A 25,741-nucleotide genomic window follows, 5' to 3' on the forward strand; every position below is an offset into this window, starting at 1 on the left:
CCTATTCTACATCGCCTCATCCTGTAAACTGTACTATACATCCCCTATTCCACATCACCTTATCCTGTGCACTGAGCTGTAAATTCCCTATACCACACCACCACATCCTGTACACTGCATTGTACATCCCCTATTCCACATCGCCTCATCCTGTTCACTGGGCTGTACATCCCCTATTCCACATCGCCTCATCCTGTACACTGCACTGTACATCCCCTATTCTAAATCACCTTATCCTGTTCACTGCACTGTACATCCCCTATTCTAAATCACCTTATCCTGTTCACTGGGCTGTACATTCCCTATTCCACCCCACCTCATTCTGTACACTGCACTGTACATCTTCTATTTAACATGGTTGAGATACACTGCTCTAGAGGTTTTTATTTTATTTTTATTTTTTTTGAACTGTTGCCATCTTGTGGTCATTTTACAATATGACATGCTTCCATGCCAAGGTACTGTATACACATCATGTCCTGTCCCATATTTTTACTGATTGCCTTTCAGTCAAGCTTTATGTGTTAGTATTCCTGTAGATGTGTGTTTATTTGAGCTTAAAGTAGATCTAAGCCCAATCACAAAAAATCTCATATAAACTTTCCCAGTAATTTCGAAAATAATTTTCATAGTTACATAGTTAGTCTGGTTGAAAAAAGATGCAAGTAGTTCAACCAATAAAAGGGAGAAAAAAAAAAAAAATACATTCTTGTATACACAATCCTATACCCACAGTTGATCCAGAGGAAGGCAAAATAACCCAGCAAAGCATGACCCAATTTGCTCCAGCAGGGAAAAAAAATCCTTCCTGATCCCCCCAAGAGGCAATTGAATATTCGCCGGATCAACTTTTCAATATTTTAAAATTTGAAGCTTTTATTAAAATCATACCTGGTGATCCTGCCTTGCTCAGATACTTATTGCTATATGGTGACAATGCTGTTACCCTCTCTCTCAATTGTTACCCTGTCACCTGGGCTTCCAATGGAGCCTACAAGTGGTCAATTAAATGCACATTACTTAGGCATGATGTCCATCAGAAAACTTGTCCCCAGAACTGCCATGCAGCCATCACTGGAGTGTTTTTAGACAGAAAGTGGCTGCAAAGAAGCTGTGAGAGATCAGCAATGCAAAGACATTGTAGACCAGAGGTCTTCAAACTACGGCCCTCCAGCTGTTCAGGAACTACAATTCCCATCATGCCTAGTCATGTCTGTGAATATCAGAGTTTTACAATGCCTCATGGGATGTGTAGTTCTGCAACAGCTGGAGGGCCGTAGTTTGAGCATCCCTGTTGTAGACCATTGTGCTCTTCCAACTTTGTGGTAACAGTTTGGTGAAGGATATTTTTTGTTCCAGCATGACTGTGCCCCCCTTGTGAACAAAGCCAGATCCATAAAAACATGGTTTGATGTGAAGGAACTCAAGTGGCCTGCACAGGGCCCTGACCTAAATTACATATCCTAGTAATTCTCTATTACCTACCTACTGGCCCATTTGTTTTAAATATTAAGAGTCAGTGTTGACCAGGGCAACTAGAATAAAATGGCCCATTTGGTGTTAGTTTTGCTTTAACAAATAAAAGGTCCTCTGGGTTTTCTCTGAGACCAGGCCCAGGTCTCCATACAGTATGCACTGTTATCTTTTCACAGACACAGAATTTTAGTATGGGGAGCTGATGTGGATGATGAAGCTAAATTTCACCCGCTATATTCTCAGCAATCATAAAACTTGACTCTATAGAAGACGTAGGTCTGTGCAGCACTGTAGGTGCATTTGTAGCTCAACATTGCTGTCTGTTGGATGTGACCAATGCAGGGCAGAATAAATATTTAAAGATATTCCACCAAAAAAAAAATAAATCCAATTTTTCTTATGGCAGGACTGAACAAAGGGGGCGTCTTGGCTGGTGTGATCGGGGCTCGCAAGCCACATTATGACATTTGGGGGAATACAGTGAATGTGGCCAGCAGAATGGAATCCACCGGAGTCATGGGAAATATACAGGTATGGCTAAACCCATTTTATATACAGTCCAGCCAACATTGGGGGGGGGGGGGGCATTGGTATCAGGGAGCAACTGGCATTTCTAAATCCAGCCTCTATTGATTGACAGTCCAAAATACCCATAATGACAATGTGAGGTTCCAGCAAAGTTGCTCACGTTTCGTACGGACCTTCTAGCTTTCAGGACAGAGACTTGCTGTGTTCCCCCCATGCCCTCTGTCATCATCATTGACTGGGTTGCTGGCTGCCCCCCCACATTGTGGTATGTAGAAGGTCATTGCTAAAATGTTAGTCTTTCTTAATCCCCGTGAAATGCATCGAGGAAGGACTACTCCCCTCATAGGACTACTCCCCTCATAAAGAAAATTAATGACTGGATCATTGTAATAGCCTATTTTGGGCTTAATTCAAATGCTGTTATACATAATATGGGAATTAGTCATATAAAGAATGTTATTACATTATCAAAGTCTTACAGTACAAGTAGTTAATTGTTTAAGCAAACATAAACCATGATACAAAGGTAGGCTATTGTACATCACTTCCAGCTGTCTACAGCTAGAAAAAAACCTTGATATATTACCTGACAATTCCTTTTCCATTATTCCTCCAGAATGATGAGTTGGAACCAGATCTCTTTGTCTAAGTTGGTTCCTGCTCAGGAGGTCTCGGAAGTATTTTCCTTTCCTGTAATCTGGGTAACTGAGATAGAGGCCAGGTTTTTTTTCCAACCATGTGATAATTAAATGACTATTTTTAAAACAGTCTTAGACTTGGTCCCTTCTTGACAATTTGGAAGAGGCTCTCGTAGTGTTCCAATTTTAAAGACTAAGCCCTGGGATGGTCTTAAAAAAAGCTTGATCTCAGACCACTCCAGGGATCAATGATGTTGTGCTGCCCTAATGGACATACAGTAGCTTTCCCTATTGGAAGTGTATCAACAATAGGCCAACCTTGCCAGGACTGAAATCTTGGGCACTTCCTCCTGAGTTGGGTGAAACCACAGCCTTCATTGACTGAGATGGTCTACCTTCATCGACCATCTCAGTCAGTGCTTTACCTGCTTGGTTATCTAAAGTGGCTTGTCTAAGCTCTGTTTGAGCCCATTCCACTTTTTAAATACTAGTTTCTGGGGTGGTCTAAAATCCCACTCCAGGGATCGTTGACGTCATTCTTGCCATATTGGACATAGCCTTCCTTATTGAGAGCATGCCAACATTAGGCCCACCTGGCCAGGAATGGAACCTTAAACACTTCCTCCTGAGTAGGGTTACACCACAGTATAAAGTCCATAGAAAAATGAATGTGCCAATAAATGCTATTAATCCAGCAAAATAAGTGACACCTTTCACCCAGGTGTGCACCACCAGTCACAAGCTGCTTACCAGATTTTAGGACCTCAAAAGGAGGTCTAGCTGTGCTTTGGGAAAGAACCCAAAAGGATGGATGAATGATGACTCAGTAATAGGCAAGAGGAAGAAGATTGCTCATAGTGTAGTAGTTAATAAAATCCATCTTTTTTTAAAGTAAAAACTACCTACAAACATGGGTAGATAAATTGCAATAAAACACCAGTAATTCCTGATCGACGCCTCGGTGGACGTAATGTCACCTCTGTAGCTGTGCCCAAAACGTTTCGTCACTGGGGCAACCGGTAACAACACAGCCTCCCTTGACTGAGGTGGTCTACCTTCATCCATCACAGTCAGTTATCTGGAGTTGCTTGTCTAAGCTCTGTTTGAGCCCATTCCAATCTTCAAATGCTAGTTCCTTGGGTGGTCTAAAATGATCTTGAGCCCAAACCACTTCAAGGATCATTGACGTCATGTTGCCCATAATGGACATAGTTTTCCTTATTGAGAGTGTGTCAACATTAGGCTTACCTTGCCAGGACTGAAATCTTGGACACTTCCTCTTGAGTAGTGTAACACCACAACCTCCCTTGACCGAGGTGGTTTACCTTCATCCACCATCTCAGTTAGTGCTGTAACTCCTTGGTTATCTGGAGTGGCTTGTCTAAGCCCTGTTTGAGCCCATTCCAATCTTTGTTATAAGTACAGCCATGCCATCCTGTACTGGCCGGTACCTAAACACAGCTACTGTTGCCGGTCACCTAGTTGATGTTATTAGGTGACATTCTGGCAGAGCTGCCAGTCAATGGCTCCGCCTGGACACAGCTCTCACGATTTGTAAGTAGCCACTTGGCTCGCTACTGCAGCTAACCTGAGGTACTTGCATTACTGATAGGATGGCAAAACTGTACATAACTGTTTGGATTTTAGATGGCCGGGGTGCAAAATAGTTTGGTTTACAACATGGCCTATATCCACTTTTAAAGCAAAATGGAATGCCCTAACATTTCTCCTCATAGACTTGCTTAAGGGGCAATTTAAAGTGTATCTAAACCCAAAAAGAAAAATGTAACATATTGCACCTTACCGGTTCTTAGTTGTGGTGACTGGATTGGTTGGTTTCATTTACCTGGTGATCCAGTAACACACCTCCTGTCTCCCCTGATTGGAACTACAAATATTTTCCCCTCTGCATAACATGGGGGTAGGGTGTTCTGCAGGCCCGAACCGGGAAAAAAAACAGACCTAGCAGTCAATTCCTCCAGCGGCTACTGACGGGAGACCAATGGAATCGGTCCCCCACATTGCAACGCAAAGGGGCACTGCAACACAAAGGGGACTGCACTACAAAGGGGCACCACAATGGTTACAGTGCCCCCCACAGTGCAGACCCCTCCCACCTCCAACCACAGTGCCCCCTACCATTCTCCGCCTCCCCTGCACAGTCCCACCTCCGGCAGGGCAGAGGCAGGATTTCTTGTCCCGCTCTCCATGCAGATCTCCAGCTCCTCCCGCCCCCCCCGCTAACAGGACGACACTGCTGGCAGGTTGGGAGTTCAAGGAAAGGAGACACAGGCATGGCTGCACAGCGGGAGGCAATCACAGCCACCGTCCACCTCGCAGCCCGGTCACCAATAGGCCACTCCTGCCAGGACATGCGGCCCAGGCCCACCGGGCAAATGCGTGTTGTGCCCTATGACCAGTCCAAGCCTGGTGTTCTGTAGTTTACAGAGGAGAACAGGGAAGGCTTACAACGTTGTGCATTTCCGGCAGGTTCAACAGAAATTGTTCTCTACTTGCAGAAAATGTTCTGAAATAAGAAAGAAAATTAATGTAGTCAGTATAGGACTGGAAAGCTGCAATATATTCCATTTTTGTTCCTGGGTTTAGATGCACTTTAACTGCTTCCCATCCACTGTATGGACATACATTCTTGGATGGGAACGGTGATATCTTGGTCATTGCTGCAACTGGGGCAAGGGTTGATATATCATTTTTTTTAAGCTGGCGATTCCCTACAAAGTAAAAGTAATCGGAGCGGCAAAGCAGCCACTTGATCACTTTTAAAGCGGTGGAAGGAGGTCCCCCCTCCACCTTTACCGGGTTCTTCCGAGCAATTAGGGTGCACTGTAAGGATGTGGCCACCTCCGTTGCATTTATGGAAGTAGTTCCTGCCCCCTTCTTGTGACGTCAGAAACTGGAAGCGGTGAGGATTTCGTCACTCTCAGATTTGGTTCTTTGTTTACTGGCCTATTACCAGCCCAGCCAGTGAAGCAGCCAATCAGACCGATCTGTGTTTGACTGGCTGCTTTGGAGGCCAGAGAAGAAACCTGGGGCCTTATAGACCCCAGATCTCTCCATAAGGAGGACCTGTCTTGGCCCATGCTATCACAAGAGATGTTGTTCTTCCCTTGTGATAGCAATAGTTGTTAACAAAACATTAAAAATAAATTAAAGGTATAGTGTTAAAAAAATGTTTTTACTAAAATAAATAAAAAAAAAAAAAACTTAATGCGATCCTGCGCCCCCCCCCTCCCCCCCGTGCTTGCGCGCAAAGGCGAACAAGCACATCAGTCCTTCACGCATATGTAAACAGGGATCGCACCACACGTGAAGTATTGCCGTGAACGCCAGAGCAAAATAATTCATTCTAGCACCAGACCTCCTGTGTAACTCTAAACTAGTGATTTGTAAAGGCTTTTAAAGTTCGTCTATGGAGATTTTTAGGTAATGTAGTTTGGCGCCGTTCCACGGGCGTACGCAATTTAAAAACGTGACATGTTTGGTATCTATTTACTCGGCATAACATCATCTTTTATATTTTACTAAACAACTGGTAATTATATTTCTGTTTTTGTGCATTAAATTCATTAAAGTGTATTTTTCCCCAAAATTTGTGCTTGGAAAACCGTGTGTGACATAAAAATATGCAACACTCACCATTTTAATCTCTAGGGCCTCTGCTTAAAAAAAATATGTTTGGGGGTTCTTAGTAGTTTTCTAGCAAAAAAAAAATGCTGATTTTTACATGTGTCAGAATTGGCCTGAACTGGATGTGGTCAAGCATACAGTGGGGATCGAAAGTTTGGGCACCCCAGGTAAAAATTTGTATTATTGTGCATAAAGAAGCCAGGGAAAGATGGAAAAATCTCCAAAAGGCATTAAATTATAGATTAGGCATTCTTATAATATGTCAACAAAAGTTAGATTTTATTTCCATCATTGACACTTTCAAAATTACAGAAAACAAAAAAATGGCGTCGCACCCTGCAGAATTTATAGCATGCACTGCCCCCTTTGCAAGGCTGAGACCTGCCAGTGTCATGGATTGTTTTTCAATCATCGTCTGGGAAGACCAGGTGATGTCAATCTCAAAGGTTTTAAATGCCCAGACTCATCTGACCTTGCCCCAACTATCAGCACCATGGGATCTTCTAAGCAGTTGTCTAGAAAACTGAAACTGAAAATAGTTGACGCTCACAAAGCTGGAGAAGGCTATAAGAAGATAGTAAAGCGTTTTCAGATGTCAATATCCTCTGTTCGGAATGTAATTAAGAAATGGCAGTCATCAGGAACAGTGGAAGTTAAAGCAAGATCTGGAAGACCAAGAAAAATATCAGACAGAACAGCTCGCAGGATTGTGAGAAAAACAATTCAAAACCCACGTTTGACTGCACGATCCCTCCAGAAAGATCTGGCAGACACTGGAGTTGTGGTACACTATTCCACTATAAAGAGATACTTGTACAAATATGGTCTTCATGGAAGAGTCATCAGAAGAAAACCTCTTCTACGTCCTCACCACAAAAATCAGCGTTTGAACTTTGCAAATGAACATATAGACAAGCCTGATGCATTTTGGAAACAAGTTCTGTGGACCGATGAGGTTAAAATTGAACTTTTTGGCCGGAATGAGCAAAGGTATGTTTGGAGAAGGGGCACAGAATTTAATGAAATGAACCTCTGTCCAACTGTTAAGCATGGGGGTGGATCAATCATGCTTTGGGGTTGTATTGCAGCCAGTGGCACAGGGAACATCTCACGAGTAGAAGGAAAAATGGATTCAATCAAATTTCAGCAAATTTTGGATGGTAACTTGATGCCATCTGTGAAAAAGCTGAAGTTAGAGAGGATGGCTTCTACAAATAGATAATGATCCTAAACACACCTCGAAATCCATGGGGGATTACATCAAGAGGCGTAAACTGAAGGTTTTGCCATGGCCTTCACGATCTCCTGACCTCAACATAATTGAAAATCTATGGATAGACCTTAAAAGAGCAGTGCGTGGCAGACAGCCCAGAAATCTCGAAGAACTGGAAGACTTTGTAAGGAAGAATGGGCAAAGATACCTCAAACAAGAATTGAAAGACTCTTGGCTGGCTACAAAAAGCATTTACAAGCTGTGATACTTGCCAAAGGGGGCAGTACAAGATATTAACTCTGCAGGGTGCCCAAACTTTTGAAGACACCATTTTTTTGTTAGATTTTATTTCCATCATTTACACTTTCAAAATAACATAAAACTTTTGTTGACATATTATAAGAATGTGTAATCTGTAATTTGATGCCTTTTGGAGATTTTTCCATCTTTCCTTGGCTTCTTTATGCACATTAATACAAATTTTTACCTGGGGTGCCCAAACTTTCGATCCCCACTGTAGAAGATAAGATTGGTGGTATATAGGTGAAATATTGTTTTTTTACGCATGGATCGACTGCAAGATAGCTCTGTCTGCTGTATAATTTACATAGCATCTTCTGACTGGATTTTCCAATGTAGAGACTAGAGTGAAAGGACCAAACAGTTGACTACCCAAATAAAACAAAACAAAGTACTTCTGCTCTACTATCAGTTCTGTATTCTAACCAGTAGGGTAACCATAGCCTTAGTAGATCATTTGGCTGCTTTGGGGCCTGAGTGTGGTAGTGGGCACCATTAAAGTGGGCTGTTGAGGCATATTAAGCACATGTGAAGATAGCCCCAATCCAGTGCTGCATGATTAAGAGTTGGAAAGGTTGCAGTTGACATTGACCTTGTTATCCCTGTGTAGTCTCCAGTCTAGAAGAGCTGACATTAGGATGCACAGGAGGAGTCTTTAGGATCATCACTAGTCACATATCCCCTTTTATTTCTTTGTGCAGTAAGCATCATTTGCGTTATCAGTGTAAATGCCCTCAGAACTTCCTACAACTACTAGCCAGCAGTAAGATCACCCAGTAAGCCTAATAAAATCTTCCTCAGGTTGTAATGCTGCCTGTTCTTGATAAAAATCAACGACAATATAATTACAGTTGGCACTGCCAGGTGCCACAGAGAGAGATCACTGGAGTGCCCAATTAATATTTTGCTGCGTGGCCCCATGATCTGTAGTTACAGCTCTGATTCTAACTTCGTATTATGCTTATTTGCAGGTTGTTGAAGACACACACGACATCCTCAAGGAGTATGGTTTTCGATTTGTGAGGAGGGGTCCGATTTATGTGAAAGGCAAAGGCGAGCTGCTCACATTTTTCCTGAAAGGACGAGATAAACAAGGCTCCTTCATCAATGGCTCATCCGTCACTCTGCCCCACCAAGTGGTGGAGAACTCTTGATAAGCCCATTGTACGGTCAAGCAGCAATCGCCCAGACAACCCACAATGAAATCCAAGCAGACTTATGCCACCAAACCTGGAGGTATTTCTCCAGTGCTTACCCTAAAAACACCAGGAAAACAAACGTGAAGAGACAGTATATTATACACTTTCTTTTATCTCTAAAGTTGCCTTTTTTAAAACGTTTCTGCTTGACGTCTGACCGATCTACAGGAGTAAAGACCGATGGTCTTAGAAGGATATTCGAGATGCTGGATTCAGTAGACTCAATGGGATGGACACTGATGACCATCGGTAGATACTGTACGGTTCAGCTGACCCAACAGGATGGACAAGGATGACCATTGATAGATATTGTAGGATTCAACTGACCAATAGTATGGAAAAGGATGACCATCCGTAGATACTATAGGATTCAGCCAACCCAACAGGAAAGACAAGGATGACCACTAATAGATACTGTGGGATTCAGCAGATCCAACTGGATGGACAAGGATGGCCATCGATAGAGACTGTAGGATTTATCTGATCCAACTGGATGGACAAAGATGACCATACCATCGATAGATACTGTAGAATTCAGCTGACCCAGCAGGATGGACAAGGATGACCATAACATCGATAGATACTGTAGAATTCAGCTGACCCAGCAGGATGGACAAGGATGACCATACCATCGATAGATACTGTAGAATTCAGCTGACCCAGCAGGATGGACAAGGATGACCATATCATCGATAGATACTGTAGGATTCAGCTGACCCAAATTTACGAACAAGAATGACCATCAATAGATACTGTAGGATTCAGTTGACCCAAATGGATGGACAGAGATGACCATCAATAGATACTGTAGGATTCAGCAGACCCAAAGGAATGGACACCCATGACCAGTGGTAGATACTGTAGGATTTAGCTGACCCAAAGGAATGGCCGATGACCATCAATAGATACTGTTGGATTCAGCTGACCCAAATGGGAAAGACACAGATGACCATCGATAGAAACTGTAGACGTTACGACATAAGATGCATTACGACACAACATTCAGGGTAGACAAACATTTTTTTATTGGAGCCTTTGATGAGCACAGACTAAGAAAGCGAATTTCGCCGGTCACAAGATATCCGGCGCTCCGCTGCAAGGGACGGATGGCTCTCTGCTAGTTTACTGTGATAATTACCCGCCCCATGTAGTTAGTGGGATGCAACAAGAGTGCAATATATTTCATTATATTTGGAGGAAAAAAAAAAAAAAGGACAAATGCAGAAAAAAAAATATGAAAAAGGTAAAAATATATATACACAAAAAAAAAAAAAAAAAAGAATTTAAACCATTTCTATTTTAAGTGTCTGCTAGAATTTTCCTTTCTGCCACCTGCCTGCACCATCCTCACTGCTTCTGGACCACCAACTTATTTTTATTTTTTTGCTTTAAATGAGAATTCGCAGGGAGGGGAAGACTTAAGGCTAGGTGGCCATTAAAAGATCTAGTGCACGTTGGTGCTTGCAGAAAAATCTTCATACAGTCTCTGCCATTCCTCTATTTTTTTTTTTTTTCAAAAAAAAAAAACCACAGAAATCTAGATAAATATATATACATATATATATACTTTTGTACAAGAGAACACGCAGCTTCCACAACATGAACCCGGGACAAGATGGCGGTCATGTGGAGAGTTGGTGGTTACGTGAAGTCGTATATTGACAGAGGTCTACTTTCCTTGCTTTTTTTTTTTTTTTTTTGTTTTCACAGTTATATTTTTACACATTTTTGGATGCTAGAAATCTTGATATGCACTGAACGAGGGGAAAACAGAGTACGGCATGTAAGGGGGCAGATTACCGCCAAATGGCTTTTCCGACCCAAAATAGATAAGCTCAGTTTTGCGTGGCTTTTAGAGCTCTCAGGGAGATATCCTCAAGGCCATTTCCTGGGTTGTCCGGCTGTCCCTGCCGATGGACTCCCCATGATTGCTGGAGCATATAAAAAAAGAATGAGAGAGCCCAGATGAGGAAAGTTCCTATGTTTTTGTTTTGGCCTTGTAGGATGGGCAGAGACAGGGATCACTGTGGGGTATCCTCACCATGACATATTTTTGAGAGATATAAGATGATAGGGTTGGCTTTGGGTAGGGGAGGCCTTCTAGGCAGAACTCCAGGCAAAAACATTTCCTCTCTATATATATATATATGTATATATATATATATATATATATATATATATATATATATATAGTGACACCAGTGGAAATCATCAGTCACCATTTATTTAAACGGGACCTTGCAATATCTTTAACTTTACCTGTAAAAACTATCCCATCTGGACCTAAAAAAAAGCTGAACTCCGTGAACAAATACATTGTTTTTATTTAAATATATGCTTCCATAGCCACGAAGGATTTAAATCCAAATTGTGTGCACTGAATGTCATGGTAAGCCCAGATATCACCTTGTAAGAGTAGCAGTGACAGCATCACTGTGCTGTACATACCCTGTGTCAAGAGCAGAGCTGTGGGAGGGGCCCAGCAGGCTCCACCTCACTACTGGCAACTATAGGAGGAGGGCGGAGACCAGACCAGCCACCCAGCACAAGGAGAGAGAGCAGCAGTGAGCAGTCTTTATTACAGGAAGTCTTACACTGAATTACTGCACAAATCTAGAAGAAATACACAAAGCACACCAAGATTTTAAGGAAGAATACACATGACGAATGTACTGAGATAGTATTTCCTTATCCCAGAGTTCATTTTTAACGTGTAACTCCAGCAGGAACAATTTCCATTATAGATAGAGTAGTGAAGTGTAAGAAGCTCATTTGGTCTTTATTGCAGCCTGAGGTCTCATTGGGGAGATTTGATCCCTCCTAAGGTAAAGTTGTCACATGGACAGGAAGTGATGGAAAAATTCCAACAGGGACACCACAGACAGCCATAAAAAACAAAAAAATTGAAAAAAACTTATTTTTTCTACTAAATTAGAGATTTACTGTTGCCTGTGTCCCTTTTGGCCTCTCTTCATCACAATGCAAAAAATTGGATTTTTGACTTACCGTAAAATCCATCTTTGATGTTCATTGACACAGATCCTGATATTCTTAACCAATGGTTATACTGCCCCCTACAGAAGTAGAAAACTAGGCAGAAAAAAAGTCTGGCTATGCCTTTGGGCAGTCCCAGGGGGTATGCTTCCTCTCCCTGCTATAGGTACTCCATTTTTTACGGTCTCAGAAGAATTACAACTCCACAGAGGGGTGGGTGTTACACTGTTAGAAGAATTACAACTCTACAGAGGGGTGGGTACTGTGTCCCTCAATAACCATCAGAGGAATTGATTTTAAGGTAAGTCAAAAATCCTATTTTCTCTATCCTATTTTCTCTTTCGTTCATTGACGGATACAGCTCCTGATATTCTTAACCATTGGGATGAAAATCAGAGACAACCTTTGGAAGGAACGACAGGGGCGAAGAACCACCTTATCTCTGTGACTTACCAGGTAAGGTGAACGACAGGATAACACCGCCAGTTCCAACACCCTGCGCACAGAGGTGATAGCCACCAAAAGGGCCACCTTCTGGGACAGCGTAAGCAGGGGAATCTCCCGAAGATTCTCAAAGGGAGGCTTCTGGAGGGCAGAAAGCACCAAATTGAGGTCCCAAGTCAGCAACGGAACCTGCCCTGGAGGAACCAAATGTTGGACATCCTGAAGAAAGGTACGCACCAGGGAGTGTGTGGCCAAAGACCGTTGGAAGAAGACTGCCAAAGCCGACACCTGGCCCATGATGGTACTAAAGGCCAATTTCTGTTCAACCCCCGTTGAAGGAAGGTCAACATCCGAGCCACTGAGAAGGAGCGAGGATGAACCCCAAGAGACTCACACCACTTATTGTACAGTACGTTTTCCACGTACGATGGTAGATCTTCCTAGAAGTAGATTTCCTAGATTTTCTTGTTAAATAGTTTTTATTAAGATTATTTCAAATAGTAACAAACAGGGAAAAGAAATCATAATAATAACAGAGGAAGGAAATCATAATAACTGAGGAAAGCAAACTCATAAAACTTTGATATTATGGCCAGTAGCACATAGGTGCAGTTATGTAATCTAACTTCATGCCCATGTAGATAAGCCATTACAGCATTAAGCAATCCAAATATACAAATAGCATTAATAATTATAAGATGGGGTCGCTGATGGCAGATTTCCTAGCTTTTAACAGTGTAGGAATCACGAATCAAAAACCTCTATCCTTCAGCACCTGGCGTTCAACAGCCAAGCCGTCAAAGCCAGCAACTTTCCAGCAGGATGGAAGATCAGTCCTTGAGACAGCAGATCCTCCCTGAGAGGAAGCTTCCAAGAAACGTCGGCGACCAGCTGCACCAGATCGGCGTACCAAGCAAGGAGTGGCCAGTCCAGAGCCACTAAGATTACCGGAATCCCTTCTGCCTTGATACTGCGTAGAAGTCTTGGCAGAAGCTTGAGAGGAGGGAAGGCGTAAATTAGACGATATTGACTCCACAGGGCCACCAGTGCGTCTGTGGCGTCCACCAGAGGATCCCATGACTGAGCCAAAAACCTCTGCAGCTTTCTGTTGAGCCGAGATACCAACAGATCCACCTTGTGGATGCCCCACCGGAAACACAACTGATGAAACACCTCTGGATGAAGGGACCACTCCCCTTGGTCCATCACCTGCCGACTGAGGTAATCCGCCTGTCAGTTATCCACCCCGGGAATGTGTACGGCAGGAAGGGCAGGAACGAACCGCTCTGCCCACCTTAGAATGCTGGCTACCTCCAGAGCTGCCAGGACACTTCTTGTGCCCCCCTGGTGATTGACATAAAGATTGACAGGGGGAGAGGGGGGGACAGCTACTCACCATACCAGGAATCGGGTGGGCACCGCTCCAGACAGAACCCCTCTCCATCGAAATAGGGGGCTGTCGGCCAGGAGGAACGCTGTGACTCGGGCCAAGACCCGGTCGTATGCGAGGCATTTAACTCGCAGGCCAGCCCCCATCCAGTGGGGCTATGTCACGGCCAACCTACCGCGCTCGCTGGCCAGACTAGGGTGACCACTGGATCTAGATTATCCAGCCTGTTGCCCAGTCCGGCAGTGTATTGTAGATCTCACAGGAAAAATCCAGGAGAAAAAAAATTCTACCTAAAAAAAAAAAACATTTGCCAGGACCAAAGATCCCAGCAAGGGATTACTCCTGACTAGGCAGGAAAAAGCTCAGTACCTAAAGCAGACAGAGGGAATCTACCCCTTGGGACTGCCCATAGGCATAGCCAGACTTTTTTTCTGCCTACTGTCCTACTCCTATAGGGGGCAGTATAACCAATGGTTAAGAATATCAGGAGCTGTGTACGTCAATGAACGAAAGAGAAAAGGGGAAAATCTTTGCTACAGGGCCACAAAGCGCAAAAGTTCAAACCCTTCCCTATTCTATCCAAAAAAGAAAGTTCTGGCTAAAAATATATTATATTTCTTTATTAGAGATGCCAGTGCCACTACCCATCTCCATGCATTGTGTGGGTGTATTTTGCTAATAGCCTGTTGGCAGACCAGGGTGTTGGTTCCTGATATCTAATTCTCTCAAGACTTGTAGGTGAGGTCAGGAGTGATAAGTACAGTTATCTAGTGCAATGATTTTTTTAAAATGTTTACTGAATATGAGCATCGTATATACAGCCAGCACGTTGCGGGGGAAAGGCCTTGCCCTTCTTCAGGGCTGGATTCAGTCCTTATTGCCACAAAGACACGCTGACATATCAGCCCTCTTCAGCTTTAAAGCTGGCTTTCTAGTGAATTCTGGAAATAGTTAGGAACAATACACCGAAGCCCTGATGAAGTGGGAGTCCTTTCCTCAAAACGTGTTGTTTGTATATGACATTCTAACCCAGCCATTCTCAACCTTTTCAACAAAAAGGAACCCTTAAAAGTAACTTTCTGGTCTCAGGGAACCCTTGCAAAAAAAAAATTACTTTAACTACAACTTATGATACATTAGTGTGATGATCAGTGGGAAGAATGTCCCTTACATTGGTGATCAGTGGGAAGAATGTCCCTTACATTGGTGATCAGTGAGAAGAATGCTCCTTACATTGGTGGTCAGTGGGAAGAATGCTCCTTACATTGGTGATCAGTGAGAAGAATGTTCCTTACATTGGTGGTCAGTGGGAAGAATATCCCTTACATTGGTGGTCAGTGGGAAGAATGCTCCTTACATTGGTGATCAGTGGGAAGAATGTCCCTTACATTGGTGATCAGTGGGAAGAATGCTCCTTACATTGGTGATCAGTGGGAAGAATGCTCCTTACATTGGTGATCAGTGGGAAGAACGTTCCCTACAGTGGGGGGGGGGGGGGTCAGTAGGAAGAATCAACTTTGTTGGCCAAGTATGTACAGAATGCAAGGAATTTGTCTTTGGTTTAAATGAAGGCATGTCTTACAGTGGTGGTCAGAATGCCACCCTTGCAGACAGCTAAAAAGATAATTGGTGCTATGCTGTTTACTCTGCTAAGTGGCATTGGCCCCAGAAATATGTAGGCACCATCGGATGGAAGATCAATCAGTCAAAGCTCAAGGAACCCCTAGCAACCTCTGGAACAACTCTAGGGTTCCATGGAACCTTGGATGAGAATGGCTGGGCTAGATCATAACTAGGTCACCATACGCTACAGGTTAAGCTCCTTAAACAAGATTTAGACGCTTACCGATCCAGCACTACAACGCACTTACCAGTTTCTCAAGCCTTGCAGTAACACATACAGATACCTACAGCCAGAGCTAGGGAATTTTGGTGATATCACATGCAAGGAAATCCAGGAACTATGGGCTGTCTTAAGGAATCCTGAACTGAGGTAGATTTGTAGGCTACTAGGGAATACAAATTCATTGACTTAGAGACCCAGGCATACTATCATTTTCAGAAGGTGGCCCCTAATAGCGACCTCCATACATTTTTAAGAACAGCTTCCCTTTAGACCAGATGCAATTAGTAGCATTCAGTATGGGCCCACAATATTTATTTCCATTACCGTGCAAGGTCTTGTTACCACAATCACGTTTCAGGCACTGGATGAGGTGCTCAGGATGCACACAAGAGTTGAGGCATGCATGCAGCGCAGTGCCCTCAATTTTTCTTTTGACTGGAGTTCCCCTTTATGTTCTTGGTTTAAGCGCTGTTCTTTTTTTTTGGCAATGAGTTGAAGCGAGTTATTGATGGCAGATACACGCGTTGTCTTAATTGTAGGTGATCAGCAAGTATTGTGGCAATAGTCAGCTATAAGGTATTTATCGTTCTTACAAAATAACAGGCAAGTATAGAAATCCTTCATCTGGATGGAGCCAGACTGAAAAGAAAGAATGAAATAAAGAATGAAATGTTCACATTCCTAAATTCATGTGCTGTGCAATATATCCCAAATTAAACATCCAGTGTTTATGAATTCATCATTTCATTGGATTTTAGATGAGTTTTCTCATCATTTTCCAGTAGTGAGGCATGATGTGGGTGCTGGGATCAAGTATCACCCGTGTGCATTCATGGGAGTTAGGTCACCCCAGGCCGGCCAAAAAAGTTGGCTAAAGACTCCAGAAAATGGGTCAAAGATGCTGGAAGGTTGGAGTTTTATTATATGTTCATTTTCTATTGTCAATATTCAAAGTTATGATGGTGGTATGACTATGGAGAATCCAGATATTGGGCTGGCGGCTTCTGCACATGAACGATGCCAACCTTTGCTTGAATAGGTCTAGGATTGAGACGCCACACCATAATGTTCCAAAAAAGTTGGCTAAAGACTCCAGAAAATGGGTTAAAGATGCTGGAAGGTTGGAGTTTTATTATATGTTAATTTTCAACGTTATGATGGTGGTAGGACTATGGAGAATCCAGATATGGGGCTGGCGGCTTCTGCACACGAACGATGCCAACCTTTGCTTGAATAGGTCTAGGATTGAGACGACCATAATGTTCAAGTCCAGATGTAATTTTCATCAAAAAATAAGTTTATTAAATCCAGCTTGTTTTGGGGGCTATACTCCGCCTCTTCATTTGGGCTTAGTATGATGTTGGCATGACTATGAAGAATCTGGGCCATCAACTTCTGCACATCGAATATTGCCAACCTTAGGTCAACAAAGGGGGAATAAGTGTAGGATTAGGCACCACAGCAAAATCTTCAAGTCCAGATGAAATTTTCATCAAGAAAATAAGTTGATGAAACCCAACGTGTTTTGGGGGCTATACTATGCCCCCTTCATCGGGGCTGAGTAGGATAGTGGCATAGCTGGGCTGTTAACTTTTGCTTACCAAGCTTGGGTTGACATAAGGGGGAATAAGTGTTGGACTGAAGCACCACAGCATAATCTTCAAGTCCAGATTGTTTTTTTTCATCATGAAGATACGTTTACGAAATCTGTGTTTCGGGGGCTATACTCCGCTCCCTTCATCAGGGCTTAGTATGATGGTGGGATGACTATGAAGAATCTGGGCTGTCAACTTCTGCACCCTGAATAATGCCAACCTTGGGTCGACATAAGCTGCCAGCCCAATATCCAGATTCTTCATACTCTTACCTCCTTCATCAGAGCTTGGTATGATGGTGGTATGAGTATAGCCCTAGAAACGCATTGGATTTTGGAAATAACATTTCCAGAATAAAATTACATCTGGACTTGAACGTTACGGTGTGGTGCTACAGTCCTAGACTTGCTTACCCTCATCGTTCATTGTACAGAAGCTGCCAGCCCAATATCCAGATTCTTCCTACTCATACCAAGCTCTGATGAAGGAGGTAAGAGTATAGCCCTAGAAACGCATTGGATTTCGGAAATAACATCTTCAGAATAAAATTACATCTGGACTTGAACGTTACGGTGTGGTGCTACAGTCCTAGACTTGCTTACCCTCATAGTTCATTGTACAGAAGCTGCCAGCCCAATATCCAGATTCTTCATACTCCTACCACCATCATACCAAGCTCTAATGAAGGGGGCAGAGTATAGATTCCAAAACGCATTGGTTTTGTAAACAACCTATCTTCTAAATTTACATCTGGACTTTAACATTACGGTATGGTGCTTCAATCTTAGACTTACCCTCATGCCAACGTAAGGTTGTACAGAAGCTGCCAGCACAATATCCAGATTCTTCATAGTCGTAACACCATCATACCAAGCCCTGATGAAGTGAGTATAGCACCCGAAAAGTGTTGGCTTTTGAAAAAAAAAAAAAACTTGTCTTTGGAACAAAATACTTTAGAACTTGAACATTATGGTATTGTACTTTCATAAGCTCTTCCATTAGAAATGATGTCCATGTTTAAACTGGAGTTCTTTCAGAAAGAGAGCCAAATATCATTTTGCACAGCACATGAAATACAAAACTTATAGTGGAAGTTTAGGTAACGAATTTCGGTTGGGTTCCCGGACAGGTGCCGCCTCTGGCAGGAAAAAGAATTTGCAGGGGGGGGGGGGTATTCATTTTGAACTTGTGTAGGTTTTGGACCCATCTCCGCTACGCGGTCATCACAATTGTCGCTCACGGCAGGGGAGGACGTGGAAACGTTTTAAAGTATGTCTACGATTTAAGATCACATCTACTGTCATTTTTTTTTTTTTTTTTGGTATCTGCTTTTAATAAACTGCACTCTTGCTATAATTTACGCTGGCATTTTTATTTATTTTTTTGCAGTGGTAATATCTAACAGTGAAATTAGATGTGCAATGAAAAAGAATTGTGGTGGTGACTTACAAAAGACAAAAACACACTGGACAACGTGATTTTCAAACTGTAAATCATCTTAGTAGTAGCGAACCTCTTCGTTAGGACTTACATTTCAGAAACCTGTCTTCTCTTGGGGATCAAAATTATCAATTTGTTTAGCAAGGGACTTTAAATAGCATAAATGACACCATCAATACATACAAAATATATAATGTTTATTGTATAAAAGGTTAAAACACATATAAACATCCCATAAAAAACAAAAGGGCTAACCTATGTCTGTAAGGACTCATGCCACAATATAGCTCAGCGCGTTTCAAAAAGTACAATATCTTCATCAGGTAAATTTGTGGATAGAATCTACAAAACATTATGGTATATAATTTTTATTTTTTAACCACTTAAGCCCCGGAAGATTTTACCCCCTTCCTGACCACGGTCTATTTTGCGATTCGGCACTGCGTGACTTTAACAGACAATTGCGCGGTCGTGCGACGCTGTACCTAAACGAATTTGACGTCCTTTTTTTCCCCACAAACCGAGCTTTCTTTTGGTGGTATTTGATCACCTGTGCGATTTTTTGATCATGCGCTATTAACAAAAAAAGAGCGTCAATTTTGCAAAAATAATATTTTTCTCATTTTTTTTATATGAAATTACCAAAAAAAAAAAAAAATGTAAAAATCAAAATTTAACATTTTAGGCCAATTTGTTTTCTGCTAAATATGTTTGGTTAAAAAAAAAAAAAAATCACAAAAAGCGTATTTTGATTGGTTTGCGCAAAAGTTATTGCGTTTACTAACTAAGGGAAAGATTTGTCATTTTTATTGGTTTTTTCTTTTTTTTTTTACTAGTAATGGCAGCGATCTGCGATTTTTTTTTGCGGGACTACGACATTGCAGCGGACAGATCGGACCCCTGACATTTTTAACACTTTTGGGGGTACCAGTGACATTACTACAGTAATCAGTGCTATACATAAGCACTGTTACTGTAAAAAGTACACTGGCAGGGAAGGGGTTAACTTTATTAGTGATCAAGGGGTTGAGTGTGTCCCTAGGGGCGTGCTTCTAACTGTAAAGGGGCGTGGCTTGTGATGTAACAACAGAGACGTACGATCCTACATAGCAGGATCGTATGATCTCTGTTCTTACCTCAGGGAGAATGACAGATGGCTTTGTTTACATCAGCCGCCTGCCTTTTTCCCTCTCCAGCGGGAGATTGCAGGTAACCGGCGGACATCGGAGCCGCCGGTCACTCATGCGGGAACGGGAGCGCGCCTCCGGTGGCGCGCTCGCCCCCCTAGAGGCTCCTGGGCGAGCGACGTAGCCCTATGTCGGTTTGCCCAGGAGAGCCAGACTGCCGCAGTAAATATACTGACGGCAGTCGGCAAGTGGTTAAGAATTGAGGTTTGACCTTCAGTATGAAGACATGCAGTTGGTATAGAAAATAATCAACCCCCTTTAAAATAATCAAATTTTGGTTGCTTTGCAGCCTGAAAAGAAGACAGACACAGTTTTTTGTTTTATCCAGCTGTATTTACTCAGTGCAACTTATAGACATCCAAGTGTAAGATATAACACCAACATGTCAAGAAAAAAAAATGAAAAACAGAATCACTGAGTTGGAAAAAGGATCACCCCCCTTGTGTCAGGATTTTGTTGAACCACCTTTTGCTTTAATTCCAGCCTTTAGTCTGTTGGGATTTGTCTATACTAACTGAACATCTAGAGTCTAGATGTTCTAATTACCTTTTTCCAGATAGCTAAAAAGATCAATGGCATCAGGGGGAATTTATCTGAGAGGCAGAAACTGCCCATTGCTCAAGGAATCCCTAGCAACCTCTGGAGGAACCCTGGTTGAGAAAACACTGATCTAGACCTTGCTATATTTGCCCACTCTTCTTTTCAGAACTGCTCAAGTTCAGTTTAATTTGATGGTGACCATTTGTGGACTTCAGTCTTCATGTCATTCCACAGATTTTCAATGGCATTTAAGTCTGGGCTTTGACTAGGCTATGCAAGGACATTCACTGTTTCAACCACTGTGTGGTCAATTTTGCTGTGTGCTATGGGTCATTGTCATGTTAGAAGGTAAACCTTCTTTCCATCGACAACTTTTTGGCAGAGGGCAGCAGATTTTCCTCAAGAATTCGAGGGTATTTTGCCTCATCCATTTTTCCTTCTGTCCTGACAGGTGCTCCAGTCCCTGCTGCACAGAAACATCCCCATACCAGGATATTACCCCCCTCCATGCTTCACTGTAGGAATGGCGTTATATGGTTGGATGGATTTCCACCAGACATATTTTGTGTTGAGACCAAATAACTCAATTTTAGTCTCATCTGACCATAACACCTTTTTCCATGTGGCCTCAGAATCTTCAGGGTGAGTTTGGGCAAAGCTCAGTCGTAACTGCATGTTGCCTTCCTTGAGGAGTGGCTTTTTTCTTGCAACCCTCCCATACAAGCCACATTTGTGGAGAATTTGTGATATTGTTGTCACATGCACACAATGACCACTCTTTGTCATAAATTTCTGCAACTGTTTCAGAGTTGCTGTAGGCCTCTTGGTATCCTCTCTGACCAGTTTCCTCCTGGCTCTTTTATCCAGTTTGGAGTGATGTCCTGATCCAGGGAGGATCTGTGATGTACGAAATACCTTAGACTTCTTAATAAAAGACTTCACTGTGCTTCTAGCCATTGATAAAGCCTTTGTAGCCATCTCCTGACTTGTGCCTGTCCACAACGTAGGACCGTAGATCTCTGCTGTTACATCACAAGCCACATCCAATCACAGTAAGAATCACACCCCTAGGGACACACTTAATCCCTCCTTCTCAAAAAAAAGTTAACCCCTTCACTGCCAGTGTAATTTTTACAGTAACAGTGCATATGTATAGCACTGATTACTGCAGTAATGTCACTGGTACCCCCAAAAGTGTCAAAAATGTCAGTCAAGGGTCCGATCTGTCCGCCGCAATGTCTCAGTCCCGCAAATAAAATCGCAGATCCCCGCCATTACTCGTAAAAAAAAAAAAAACTATAAGAATGACAAAAATCTTTCCCTTCGTAAACGTAATAACTAATCAAAATACGCTTTTTGCAATTATTTTTACCAAACATAGGTAGCAGAAAACAAATTGGCCTAAAATGTTAAAAAATTTTGATTTTTTAATTTTTTGGGGGGAATTTCATATAAAAAAAAAAATGTGAAAAATATTATTTTTGAAAAATTGTCGCTCTTTTTTGTTTATAGTGCATGATCAAAAAAATCGCACAGGTGATCAAATCCTCCTATACTAAACATGCCTCAAGTTTGTAGCAAGCAGTATTAAAAGCTAACTCCAGCTTTCATTTCCCTTTCCTATACTAACATGTGCCCGCTTGTCAGCGCTGTATGAACTGCATTAGTTAAATACAATATACAGACCCGTGTTTCCTGGAAGCAGTACTTCCCATCCTTGGAACAAAGTCAAGCCGTTCACAGGGATTTTGAATAAAGGGCTTCTTCTGATTGGAGGAGGTGGCGAAGCGGGTGGATGAGGTCATAATCTCCACCACAGCCAATCAGCGGAAGCCTTTTATTCATTTATAAAAATACAAGGCTTCCTGTAAATGGCTGGGCAGCCCTGTATACTGAAGGAAAAAGCCTGCTTGCACCAGCTTGGTCTAAATTAACTATTTAAATGTAGGCTTTAAGAACATGATCCACAAAAAACACAGAGCAGTGAGAGGGACACAGGTATTCAGATACTGTCAGGATGTCCAAAAGTGATGGCTGGGCAACAGCGCCATCAAGCCCAGTGAGAATGGAACTAAGGGACTGCCAGCTTCCCAAGAGCCCCCTGAGGAACCATTGCACAAAGGAATGAGAGATTAGGCCGAACTCCCCAGCCTGATAGGGGTACCTGCCAACATTACCAGAGGATGTATCAGGAGGTTCAAAAGTGAGGGCTGGGCAACAGCATAATCAAGTCCAGTGAGAATGGAACTAAGGGATTGCCAGCTTCCAAAGAGCCCCCTGAAGAACCAACGCCCAAAGTGATGCGAGATTAGGCCAAACCCTCCATCCTGATAGGGGTACCTGCCAACACGACCAGAGGATGTATCAGGAGGTTCAAAAGTGAGGGCTGGGCAACAGCATAATCATGTCCAGTGAGAATGGAACTAAGGGATTGACTGCTTCTCAAGAGCCCCCTGAAGGACCAACGCGCAAAGTAATGCGAGTTTAGGCTGAACTCGCAAGTCTGATAGGGGTACCTGCCAACACAACCAGAGGAAGTGTCAGGAGGTCCAAAAGTGAGGGCTGGGCAACAGCACCATCAAGCCCAGTGAGAATGGAACTAAGGGATTGCCAGCTTCCAAAGAGCCCCCTGAAGAACCAACGCCCAAAGTGATGCGAGATTAGGCCAAACCCTCCATCCTGATAGGGGTACCTGCCAACACGACCAGAGGATGTATCAGGAGGTTCAAAAGTGAGGGCTGGGCAACAGCATAATCATGTCCAGTGAGAATGGAACTAAGGGATTGACTGCTTCTCAAGAGCCCCCTGAAGGACCAACACGCAAAGTAATGCGAGATTAAGCCAAACTCCCAAGCCTGATTGTGGTACCTGCCAACACATCCAGAGGAAGGGTCAGGAGATCCAAAAGTGAGGGCTGGGCAACAGCACCATGAAGCCCAGTAAGAATAGAACTAAGGGATTGACTGCTTCCGAAGAGGCCCCTGAAGGACCAACGCGCAAAGTAATGCGAGTTTAGGCCGAACTTGCAAGTCTGATAGGGGTACCTGCCAACACAACCAGAGGAAGTGTCAGGAGGTCCAAAAGTGAGGGCTGGGCAACAGCACCATCAAGCCCAGTGAGAATGGAACTAGGATTGCCTGCTTCCCAAAAGCCCCCTGAAGGACCAACGCCCAAAGTGATGCCAGATTAGGCTGAATGCCATAAGCCTGATAGGGGTACCTGCCAACGTGACCAGAGGAAGAACACGGAGGAACAGCTTCATGCTCAAGACTGGTTCCCACTCTAAAGAATTACTTCACACTGAAGGAAGTTACGAACCAAGTGAGAAGCCAACCAGGACCCACCAATACAGGTTAAACAAATTCCCAAGTATTAGGGAAGAAAAAACTCACAACCGGGTTGTGGTCGACAATGGAATGGGATCCAGTCCTTTTTACGAACAGGTTCAGAAAGGGGACCAAGGAAAAAACAGGTCCTGAAAAAAAAAAAAAGTTAGACTGTTCTTAGTAGAGTGGAAGAAAAGAGGTCTATCCTCTCAGGAAGTAGATGAGGGGGTTTTCCTGGGCTGGCCCTTCAGTTTTCTGTTTGCGGATGTCCAGTCCTCCTGTAGGTAGCAGTATAACACAACAGTGTATGATTTCTGTGTCTCTCAAGGTACATAAAACAGTCTTCTGACTTCCTGTCCTCTTTGGTTGACCAACATCCTTAGACCGTGTTGTGGGATGGCGGTGGGCCAACCCTAGGCATAAATGGGCCAACCCCCCCCCTCCGCCCACAGACACCAATTTCAGCCTACTTTATGCAGTAGGAAGGGATACCACTTCCTGCTCCCAGGTAAAAGAAACATTTCACCAACCAAACACCCACTCTTGAAATGTCTTGCTTTCTTTAGTTGTTTTCCTGTGTTTGTATAGGAGGGAGAAAAAGCGGGATAAACCGCAGAAAGGTTCAAATGCTGGCAACTTTATGGTACCAGGCAGAGTCCCTGCCTCTTACCTACTCCTCTTAGGCGTTTCACCCACAAAGTTGGGCCAAAAGTGGTTGTAAACCTCAGACATGAAATATGAACAAAGCATATCCCTCTATAGCAGGGGTCTTCAAACTACGGCCCTCCAGTGGTTCAGGAACTACAATTCCCATCATGCCTAGTCATGTTTGTGTATGTCAGAGTTACAATGCCTCAAGGTATGTGTAGTTCCGCAACAGCTGGAGGGCCGTAGTTTGAGGATCCCTGCTCTAAAGTGTATATTTGTCTCAATCCAGAGCACTAAGTGTAATTTCTCTCTGCTGCTTCCTCTGCCATCAGCATGAAGCACTTCTAACAAGTTTTCCTTAAACCAAGAGAAAAAAGGTGACCGGGGAGGGAGCTCCAGCTGATTGGCAGCCTCAGCTCTGTTCCTGTGTAAAGGAGGGGGGGGGGAATAGTCCCTTTCCTCCAATCAGCTCTCCTCACTGAGCTCTGCAGAGTGTAATTTCAGCTCCCTGCCCCTTTTTCCTGAACTCTCAGGCAAGTTTTATAAATTCAACACTTTGAACAGATGTAGAGAAGAGAAGACTGCAGATAGACATGTACAACTTCTGTAGAAGGATATTTTTTTGGTCAAAGCTTTACTGCTTTAATACCGGGCACTTTCACCCCCACTGTCACACTTTGAATGACAAATTGTGCGGTCATGCAACACTGTACCCATATGAAAATGTTACAATTTTTTACACAAATAGAGCTTTCTTTTGGTGGTATTTAATCACCGCTGAGTTTTTTTTTTTTTTTTTGCTAAAACAAATTTAAAAAGACCTTACATTTTGAAAAAAAAAAAAAAATGTTGTAAATAAGCAATTTTTCTCCTTCACTGATGTGCGCTAATGAGGCTGCACTGATATGCAGCACTGGTAGACTGCACTAATATGCAACACTGAGAGGCTGCACTGATGGGCACTAACATCCAGCACTGATAGGCTGTGTTGATGAGGAGGCACTCGTTTGCAGCACTGATGGGCACTGAGGAGGCACTAATATGCAGCACTGATGAGGTACTAATATGCAGCACTGAGGAGGCACTAATATGCAGCACTGATGAGGTACTAATATGCAGCACTGAGGAGGCACTAATATGCAGCACTGGTAAGCTGTACTGATGAGGAGGCACTATTATGCAGCAGTGATGGGCACTGATGAGGAGGCACTAATGAGGAGGCACTCATAGGCTGCACTGATGAGGACTAACAGCAGCACTGGTGAGCTGTACTGATGAGGAGGCACTAATATGCAGCACTGGTAAGCTGTACTGATGAGGAGGCACTAT

The 25,741-nt window shown here is 43.1% G+C and overlaps 1 protein-coding gene across 1 annotated transcript in view; it reads left to right on the forward strand.

Annotated features, from left to right (window-relative positions):
• Positions 1-11,287, forward strand: part of ADCY3 (adenylate cyclase 3) — a 222,729-nt gene extending 211,442 nt beyond the window's left edge. The window contains exons 19-20 of the mRNA XM_082249900.1: positions 1,883-2,007; positions 8,775-11,287. Of these exons, the coding sequence (XP_082106026.1) occupies positions 1,883-2,007; positions 8,775-8,957 (308 nt within the window). The 3' untranslated portion in view covers positions 8,958-11,287. The remainder of the gene's footprint in view (positions 1-1,882; positions 2,008-8,774) is intronic.
• The last annotated feature ends 14,454 nt before the right edge of the window (positions 11,288-25,741 follow it).

The sequence above is a fragment of the Pelophylax lessonae genome (genome assembly GCF_965119305.1).
Source record: "Pelophylax lessonae genome assembly, chromosome: 3".
Classification (NCBI taxonomy): Eukaryota; Metazoa; Chordata; class Amphibia; order Anura; family Ranidae; genus Pelophylax; species Pelophylax lessonae.